This window comes from Penaeus monodon, chromosome 16, assembly GCF_015228065.2.
Source record: "Penaeus monodon isolate SGIC_2016 chromosome 16, NSTDA_Pmon_1, whole genome shotgun sequence".
Taxonomy (NCBI): Eukaryota; Metazoa; Arthropoda; class Malacostraca; order Decapoda; family Penaeidae; genus Penaeus; species Penaeus monodon.
The window spans coordinates 44,451,546-44,461,545 of NC_051401.1; the positions used below are offsets into that span (position 1 = coordinate 44,451,546).

Consider the following 10,000-nt stretch of genomic DNA (forward strand, 5'->3'; position numbering starts at 1 on the left):
TTTACACACCTAAATATACCACAGAAACACATGATGAATATATATACACATCCACAGTCACAAACAAGTTACATCCACACAAACACCCAAAACACGTTATAAAATATATACACACAAAGTTAACACAAAAACGCACACAGTCACTACACGCACTCAGTCACGTACAAACACAGAATTCGATAAACAGATATTTGTGTCATTGAGTCGCACAAAATTAACTTGTATCTTTTCCTCTTTCTTCCTGTCGTCCCATTTTTCCTTCTGTGCGTTTGTGTGTGTCTGTTTCTTTGTCTCTGTCTGTCTGTCTGACTGTCTGTTTCTCTCTCTCTCACCTCCCTCCCTCCCTCTCTCTCTCTCTCAATCTCAATCTCTCTCTCTCTCTCTCTCTCTCTCTCTCTCTCTCTCTCTCTCACACACACACACACTCTCTTTCTCTCTCTCTCTCTCTTTACCATTATCATTTTTTGAATGATTATCATTATTATTGCTACTGATATCGGTATTACTAATACTACTATTATCAATATCATTATGAATGTTATTATTATTATCATGATTATTATTACTACCCTTATTATCATCATTATTATTATTGTTTTATTGTTAGTATTAGTATTAGTATTAGTATTACTATTATTATTACTATTATAATTATTATTATTATTATTATCATTATTATTATTATTATCATTATAATTATTATCATTATCATTATCTCTATCATTATTATTATTACTTTTATTATTATTATTATTGTTATTATTATTATTACTATTATTATTATTATTATTGTTGTTGTTGTTGTTGGTGGTGGTGGTGGTGTTATAGGGTAACGCACTTTGTTCTAGTCAATGGATGATTTATTTTTCTTGGGGTTTGATGTCAACAAGACTGCTCAAACCTCAAGTACCTCTCTAATGATCCTTGCTCTATGCAAAATGACAGTTTTCAATTCTGGTCTCAATGCCAATGTCCATCGTTCTCTTCTGCAGCGTCTTTGGTGGTATTTCCAAATGCCCATAATACTATAGGAATGACCACTATCTTCATGTCCCACAGCTTCTTCAGTTCTTGCACGAGATCTTGGTACTTCTCAATCTTCTCCATCTCTTTACTGTTCACCCTGCTGCCATATGGGATAGCAAAGTCTATTACTTGAGCCTTGTTGGCCTTCTTATCAATGACTATCATATTTGGACGCCTTGCTCGGATAACATGGTCTGTGAAGATACCATTTATCATTCACTTCGATGCCATACTTTTTACCAAAATCCCAGTGCACCTTCCTACCAACCCGTTCGTGCCTTCTCTTGTACTCTCTCTGTGCCATCTCACTACACTCACTTATTAGGTGGTTCACTGTCTCGTTCCTTTCTCCGCACATTCTACATTTACTTTGCTTCTGAGTCATCAATCTTCGCTTTGTTCACATTTGTACGGACTGCTTGTTCCTGTGCTGCAAGGATGAAAGATTCTGTTTCCCTCTTCACGTTTCCCCGGTGTAGCCAAAGCCACCTGTCCTCACCAGCGATGCCATCAGTTTGCCTTAGAAATCGTCCGTGCAGTGGCTTTTCTTTCCAGTTTTCTTGCTTTTCTGCAGATTAGTTTCCGACTCGATTATTTCACCGTCTTCCATGATTCTAAGTGGACTTATTAGCTTTTCTGTGCTGTTGAAATTTTTGCTATATTGACTGTCCCCTACTCCTAAAAGTCCTCTTTCCCCATCTTTCCGTGGTAAATATAACCTATCGACGTTGCATTTTATGAGATTCCCTCCATTCTGCTTCGTTTCCAGAATTCCCCGTACTCTTCTCTTGTAGTCTTTCGTAACTTTATCTTCCATTTCCTGGTGTCTTATCTGATCAGCTTGAATTATTCCCAAATATTTGTAGTTTTCTTCATACTTTGCTGACTTAATCACAGACTCGTCTGGTAACTTAATCCCATTTGACATAACTACCTTTCCTCTTTTCAACGCTAGCATGGCACACTTTTCTATTCCAAACTCCATTCCAAAATCTATGCTGAAAATCCGAACTGGCTGAATTAAGGAGTCCAGTGGTTTTTCATTCTTCGCATACAGCTTTACGCCATCCATAAATAAAAGATGGTGAACCTTCTCTCCGCTCTAAGACAATTCGTATCCTGCCTTTGACTTCCTCCATATGTGGGTCAAGGGAATCAACGCAATTACAAACAGCAAAGGAGATAACGTATCCCCTTGGAAGATTCCGCTCTTGCTCTTTACTTCTCCGAGCATTTGTTCTCCACAAGTTAGTTCTATTCGCCAGGTTTCCATACTTTCCTCAAGAGACTGTCTGATCTGCCCATTAACCCCGCATCTCTCAGGCACTCCAGAATCCATGAAAGGGGGACCACGGAGTACGCTTTGCCGTAATCCCTCCACCCTTCGCAAGCCCCTTCTTCCTTTGCTTAACCTCCCTTTGTACCATTCTATCAATACATAGCAAGTCATGCGTGCCTCTTGCTTTTTCTCCTACACCCTTTCTGCTCTTCAGGTAACAGTGATCTGTAATCTAGATGTTCGTACAAGTTATTATTATTATTATTATTATTATTATTATTGTTATTATTATTATTATTATTATTATTATTATTATTATTATTATTATTATTATTGTCATTATTATTGTCATTGTTATTATTATTATTATTATTATTATTATTATTATTATTATTATTATTATCATCATCATCATCATCATCATCATCATCATCATCATCATTCTTATCATTATCAGTATTATCGTTATTAATATTATTATGTTATCATTATCATTATCATTATTATGATTACTATCATCATTATCATTGGTTTCATTATTGATATTATCATTATAATCATTATCATCATCATCATTATTAGTATTATTAGTAGTAATAATAGTAGTAATAGTATTAGTATTAGTAGTAGTAGCAGTATTAGTAGAAGAAAAAGTAATATTGTGTTTGATTATAATTAACTTGCTTATGGCCACTGACAATTTTTTTTTTTTTTCTTTTTTTATTATTATTATTTTTTTGTCCTTGACATTTTCACTTTCTCATTATTCTAATCATTACTGCTGTCATTTTTTCTCCTCTGCCTCCTTCTTTATCTTGTTTTTCTTTATCTTTGTCTTCTTCACTCTCTTTATTTCTTTTGCCTCTTATCCATTTTCTTCCTTTTCTCTTCCTTCTTCCTTCTTCTCTAGGTCTTCTTCTTTTTCTCCTTTATCATCAGCATCCTCCCTATCATCGCCATCATCTTCTTCATCTTCATCTTCTTTTTCTTCTTCTTCTTCCTCTACCTCCTCCTCCCCCCCTCTTCCTCCCCCTTCTTCTTCCTCCTCATCTTCCTCCTCCCCCTCTTCTTCTTCCTCCTCCTCATCTTCCTCCTCCTCTTCTTCCTCCTCCTCCTCTTCCTCTTCTTCTTCCTTCCTCTGCTACGTCATCGGCGCTTACACGAACGGCTCCAAAAGCGGACGTGAATTGCGGATTCGCGGCGCGCTAGCCGAACGCCCGGCGCCGCTTCTAGCGCATCCCGACGTTCTTTTGGCTTCTCCGCTCCTTCCACCCAGTAACCTAGAAAATATTTTCACTGAGGTTTTCCTTTTCTCTCTCTCTTTTTTAGTTTGTTTTTCTCTTTCTTTGTGTTATTTTTTTTCAATTCGGTATTATTATTATTGTTATTTTTTTTTAAATGTGATGCGGACTACTCTCTCTCTTTGTTTTGTTGATTTTGTTTTTCTTTGTCTTATCCTTGTTATCTGCGTCTCTCTCTCTCTCTCTCTCTCTCTCTCTCTCTCTCTCTCTCTCTCTCTCTCTCTCTCTCTCTCTCTCTCTCTCCTCACCCCCCCCCCTCCTCTCTCTCTTTCCTTCGCATTCCCTCTGTTTCCCTCTTCCTACCTTCCTTTCCTCCTCTCCTTTCTACTCTTCCCTCCCCTCTTCCTCTTTCCGAGTTCTCTTGTCCTCGCCTTGCCGCCCCCCACCCACACCCCCACCCCCTGTTCTCAGTGTTCAGGATTTTTCAATTGTTCTTAATAACAAACCAGTGCCACGTGGTTGGGTAAAAGGGGGGGGGCGGAGGAAGGGAAAGGGGGAGAGTGGACGAAAGGGGAGGGGGAGAGGGAGAGGGGAAACAGGAGACGGGAAGGAGAGGGGAGAGGGAAGGGGGGAAGGGGGAGGAAGGGAACTAGGTCCTACGCATCACGGCTTTGGCACTGGCACTGCGCGAGAAGCATAGGTGTGTGTGTGCGCCTCTCTCTTCTCTCTTCCTTGCTCTCTCTCTTCCTTTCTTGCTCTCTCTCTTCTCTCTTCCTTGCTCTCTCTCTTCTCTCTCTCTCTCTCTATCTATCTATCTATCTATCTCTCTCTCTCTCTATCTATCTCTCTCTCTCTCTCTCTCTATCTCTCTCTCTCTCTTCTCTCTCTCTCTCTCTCTCTCTCTCTCTCTCTCTCTCTCTCTCTCTCTCTCTCTCTCTCTCTCTCTCTCTCTCTCTCTCTCTCTCTCTTCTCTTCTTTACTCCCTCCTCTCTCTCGCTCTCTCTCTCTGTCTTTCTCTTTTTAATTTTCTCTCCCTTTCCTTTCTTTTCAAATCGATTTCTTAATTATGCGGACATCAGTGTTGCCAGCTGATGCTCTGTTGCATAAACACATTGAGCGACCTGCTTTCGAAGGCACTGGTCGCCTGCGCTTGTCTTTGACCCTATTTCGGGAATCTACGTTTTCGCGATGTTTTTGTCATCCACGCGGTCGAGGGCACGGCGGGAGTAGGCGCGCAAGGCAAGGGTGGCGGGGTAAAGAGTGGCGTGGCTTGGCGTGTGGTGTGTTGATGAGTGGCGTCGCTTGGCGTGTGGTGTGTTGATGAGTGGCGTGGCTTGGCGTGGCGTGGCGTGTGTGTGGTGACGAGTGGCGTGGCGTGGCGTGCTTGGCGACGAAGTGGCATGGCATGGCGTGGCTTGGCGACGGAGTGGCGTGGCGACGGAGTGGCGTGACATGGCGTGGCTTGGCGACGGAGTGGCGTGGAGACGGAGTAGCGTGGCGTAGCATGACGTGGCGTGGCGCTGCGTGTCGTGGCGTGGCGTCGTGTAGGTGGAAAGTGACAGTGAGTCAAGATTACAGGTAGTCGTACGTGTCCCCGTGTTGCCCTTAACATTGCCCTCCCCCTTCTTCCCTTCCCCATACTCTCTCCTCTCATCCTCCCCCCCTCCTCCCCTCTCTATAATCTGCCTCCCCCTTCCCCCTCCTGACCCCCCCCCCCCGGCCCCAATCATGCGCTCAGCTCCTCCCACGTCGATAAGAGCAAGCGAATGACTCTTCGGAGGAAAACCCGGGAAATCGAAAATCGGAAATGGGGAAATGCGTCACAGTTCCTCCGATCTGTTTTTCCGCCTCCCCTCCCCCCCTTTGGCGACGACGACTGCAAGCACGGGAAACTCTAAGAATAGCGATGGAAATAGAAATAATGTATTGGGCGTTGCGTCAGCGTCTGGCCCCGCCCCTCTCCCCCTGCGTGACGTCACCGAGTGAAAGTATAAGAGGCGCGAGGGCGCGGGAGGCAAGTCAGTTGAGAGAGCCGAGCCGCAGCTGCCAGACCTGCATCCGGTAGTGTGCACACACGCGGACGGACTGTAAACAGGGTTTTCTAGACTGTGTGTCTGCAGGCCCTGACCATCTTTTGTCTCCTCACTCCAGACCCAAAGCCTTCCACGACCAGTGATTACGTAACAAAAGTTCTGTGATATTTTAACTGTGATTGTCGTCATGGCGCCGGTGCCAGAGGAGTGCCTCGCGATGGTGCCACCGCAAGAGCAAGCCCCGTCGCCGCTGGAGCTGACGGCGTTACCCGAAGTGAGCGAGGCCGCCGAGCCCGTGGAGGCGCCGGCCGAGCTGCCTGCGTCCGGCCGTGTCCACGCGCGCCTCCCGCCGCAGGTGAGCCTCCCGCCGGAGCTGGCCGCCAAGCTGGAGCGGCAGGATTCGTGCGAGAGCGTGGGCAGTCTGGAGGAAGAGGGCATCCAGGCCGACGAGGCCAACCTGGAGGGCCCCGACGCGTCGGAGCTGGAGCCGCGGTCGGAGCGGTCGGCCAGCGTGGTGTCTGACGGCAGCGAGGAGGGCGGACGCGACTCGGGCATCGAGGCGGAGCGCGAGCCCGACATGGTGGTGCCCGACGACGACCTGATGGCGCGCATCGTGGCGCAGGTCGAGTTCTACTTCAGCGACGCCAGCGTGTCCAAGGACAAGTTCCTGCTCAAGCACATCCGCCGCAACAAGGAGGGCTACGTGTCCCTCAAGCTGGTGTCGTCCTTCAAGAAGGTGAAGCAGCTGACGAAGGACTGGCGCGTGGTCGCCCACTCGCTCGCCAAGCTGTCCGCCAGGATCCAGATCAACGATGCCGGCTCCAAGATCCGCCGCACGGAGCCGCTGCCCGACTTCGAGGACGTGCCCGCCACGTGCGCCGTGCTGGCCCTCGGCCTGCTGCTCGACAAGCCCAGCATCCAGTCCGTGTCCGAGCTGTTCGGCGCCTGCGGCGACATCGCCTTCATCCGCGTGCTGCGCGCCGGCACCGCCGTGCCGCAGGACCTGAAGGCGCTGTCGGCGAAGCACCCGCAGCTGGGCGAGGCCAACTGTGCGTGGGTGGAGTTCGAGGCGCCCGAGGCCGCCAAGGCCGCGCTGGAGCTCAGCAACGAGGACGGCATGAGGGTGGTGCCCATCCTGCCCGAGGCCAAGAAGAAGGAGGAGAAGCAGCCGGCGCCGACGAAGGGCTCGCAGCCCAACAGCCGCAAGAACAGCACGGCCGGCAGCCAGCCGTCCAAGGGGCCCGCCAGCCGCAAGAACAGCATCGTGCAGGGCAAAGGCCGCAAGAACAGCACCAGCGGCAGCGGCTCGGACGCGGAGCCGACACAGCACATGCGGCAGCCGCGCCGCAAGTGCGTGTCTCTGCCGCAGACGCAGAGTCCCAACCTACGCGAACTGTCGGCGGTGGTGGAAGCGCGCAGGAATCGCCCGAAGAGCAAGTCCTGCACGGAGTTCCCGACGGGGTCGCCGCCCATGTCGTGGGTCCAGCGCCACCTCCTCGCCGCCGCCGCCGCCTCCGCCGCCTCCGCCGCCGCGCCCGTCGGCAGCGCCCGCCCGGCCACCTTCGTCCGCCCCGAGCGCGTGTCCCAAGGCTCGCTGCCCCTGCCCGAGGGCGTGCTCCGCTTCCCGAAGGGCCCCGACGGCTCCCGGGGCTTCGCCAGACGCCGTGCCAGCATCGTGGAGGAAAGCAGCTAATCTCCGTGCTCTCACCTGGGCATTGTCTTGTGATGGGGGCCGCGCCCCCCCTCCCCCCTCGGCCGGACGCCAAGGCCCGGCCGAGGGCCTCATTCTCTCCAGCACATGTCCGCACACTCGCGCATATCAGCGGACATGTGCACACTAGCCTTACGTCGTGTGCACGCGATTAACCTAGGGCATCTAATGTGTAATCCTCTCGAATTACGTGCCTTTAGACTCTCACGAGTGCACTTTTGTATACTCTCGCTTATCTTCGTCCCTCTCTTCGGACTTGGGTATTTTGATGTAAAACGATTCCTGTATTTTTTCACTCCCGAATGAGAACCTCCTTTAGGGTGTGTGCACATAGGCTTGCTTCTTCCTTGTACATACTGTACAGCCCGGTGTTGGGACCTGGTTAGGGTGGATTTACATTTCACTTTCTCTCTATGACAAGTTTTTTAACTTATTTTTTTCACATCGAGATTAGTTTTGTATATAAGCATTATTTATACGAATCTATGTACATATTGTCCTATCATTATTTATTTATACAAGTAATTCTTAAGGCGACAAAATAGAATCATTTTTGTAGAAATTATCGTTTGGTATTTTTTCCTCTCAACTCGACCCCTACCTCCCCCTCATCCCCTCTCCCCCCACCCCCTCTACATTCACCTCTCGCTCAGGGAGAGTGAATGTAAGAGGTCTGGCGGGCAACAAGGTCACAAGCCTTATGACAGGCGTGACTGGCACTCAGCGAGAGCCCGCGTGATGACGTCACCGGAGGGGTTGCCATATGTCGACAGAAAGATGCTCTTTTTTTTTTCCTTTTTTATGGAATGAGAACCTTTCATCTCTCAACTAAGCTTCCTCTTAAAACCTGTAATTGCGCATGAGGCTCTGCAAACTGATTTAAATACTTTACAAACAGTACTTTACACAAAATAACCTGAATCGAAGAGGAAAGTGAAGCATCACTGAGATGGCAACACAAACTGCAAGAAATCGTGGCTTAATTCATTCAACTTTTCGTGGACGACACAGTTACCAGATGGGAACGTTAAACTCACAACCTTAAATGCAATATCAAAGAGACTACGCACACCTTTTGAGTTGGCAATAATCAACTGCAATATTGCAATCAGCATGGTCTCTAATTATTTCTTTCAACTTCTAAACATTTACGTGGCCACGACACTAGCGAGAAACATTTTTATCAACAACGCTTAAACGGTAACGAAAATATGACTAACAATTATAAAAAAATAGGATAGTAAAAACAATACTCGTGTCAACCATTGCACCAGATGATATCAATGCAACTATGTTAGTAACAAGGTGAATGAACAAAGTCGACATGAAATGGACACTAAATAAAATACTGGTGATTAAAAACGACATAGACCGACCTGCAGAAAGGCAATTTTACAAATACTTGTGTTTTATTCTTAAGTAATGTGTAATTACGCATGCACAAACGCACATACGTTGAAATTCACACACGCACTCACACAAACACCTAATTGCACACATGAAAAAGGAAAAAAGTCCACATACACAGATGCATATAGCTAATAACGGCCATGGCGTGACGAGGAATACCCAAGGAGAGAGAGAGAGAGAGAGAGAGAGAGAGAGAGAGAGAGAGAGAGAGAGAGAGAGAGAGAGAGAGAGAGAGAGAGAGAGAGAGAGAGAGAGAGAGGAGAGAGAGAGAGAGAGAGAGAGAGAGAGGAGAGAGAGAGAGAGAGAGAGAGAGAGAGAGAGAGAGAGAGAGAGAGAGAGAGAGAGAGAGAGAGGGAAAGAAAGAGAAACAGAGAAACAAAGAGAGATTGAAAGAGAAACAGACTGAGAGTAAATACTCAAAACAGATGTGTACAAAGGCACCAGCCACCTGCCTCTGTTCCCAGCCGTGACAGACGAAAGCGAGGGAGGGAGGGAGAGAGAGAGATAGATAGATAGATAGATAGGTAGATAGATAGATAGATAGATAGATAGATAGATAGATAGATAGAGAGAGAGAGACAGAGACAGATAGACAGAGAGTGAGGGAATGATACAGAAAGGCAGTGAAAGAAGGAAAAACGGAGAGGCAAGGAGAGATTGAAAGAGAAACAGCGACAGACGAAAGCGCCCTCATTCACGCGCCAGTTTCCCACCTCATTATCCACCCTCACTTTCTACCGTCTGTCTTACTTATGAAGATTTCGACAGCGAAACTTCACTGGATACTTAAATCCGCATTAACAAAAAATAACAAATATAAAAACAAGATTATAATTATCATGGCTGCAGAAGTAACAGAGAAGCTGAAATCAATCGAACATATTTTGTAATAAGGACAGCACACAGAGAGCAGTCGCAAAGATGATAAGCAAAACATGCGAACACACACAGGCATGAACACATATATTACATAAATACATATCTATCTATCTATCTATCCATCTATACACATGAACACAAACATTACATATCTATCTATCTAAACGCATGAACACAAACATTACATCTATCTATCTATCTACCAATACACATGAACATAAACATTACATATCTACCTATCTATCTATCTAAACGCATGAACACAAACATTACATATCTACCTATCTATCTATCTATCAGTACACGCGGACACAAACTTTACAAATCTATCTACATAGCAACGCCGTCTCTTCAGCAAGGGTCTCATGATTCGTGAGGAAGAGTGAGGGTGACGAGCGACATAACATCAGATGGAGATTCC

The 10,000-nt window shown here is 46.8% G+C and overlaps 1 protein-coding gene across 1 annotated transcript; it reads left to right on the forward strand.

The window, feature by feature from the left end:
* The first annotated feature begins 5,552 nt into the window (after positions 1–5,552).
* Positions 5,553–7,855, forward strand: LOC119582839 (la-related protein 6-like). The gene has a single exon (XM_037931308.1). The coding sequence runs from the start codon at positions 5,767–5,769 to the stop codon at positions 7,270–7,272; it is 1,506 nt and encodes a 501-aa protein (XP_037787236.1). The 5' UTR covers positions 5,553–5,766; the 3' UTR covers positions 7,273–7,855.
* The last annotated feature ends 2,145 nt before the right edge of the window (positions 7,856–10,000 follow it).

Bases quoted from the DNA above. Each gene is read 5' to 3' on its own strand.
- LOC119582839 (XM_037931308.1), top strand. From the start codon at position 5,767: ATGGCGCCGGTGCCAGAGGAGTGCCTCGCGATGGTGCCACCGCAAGAG.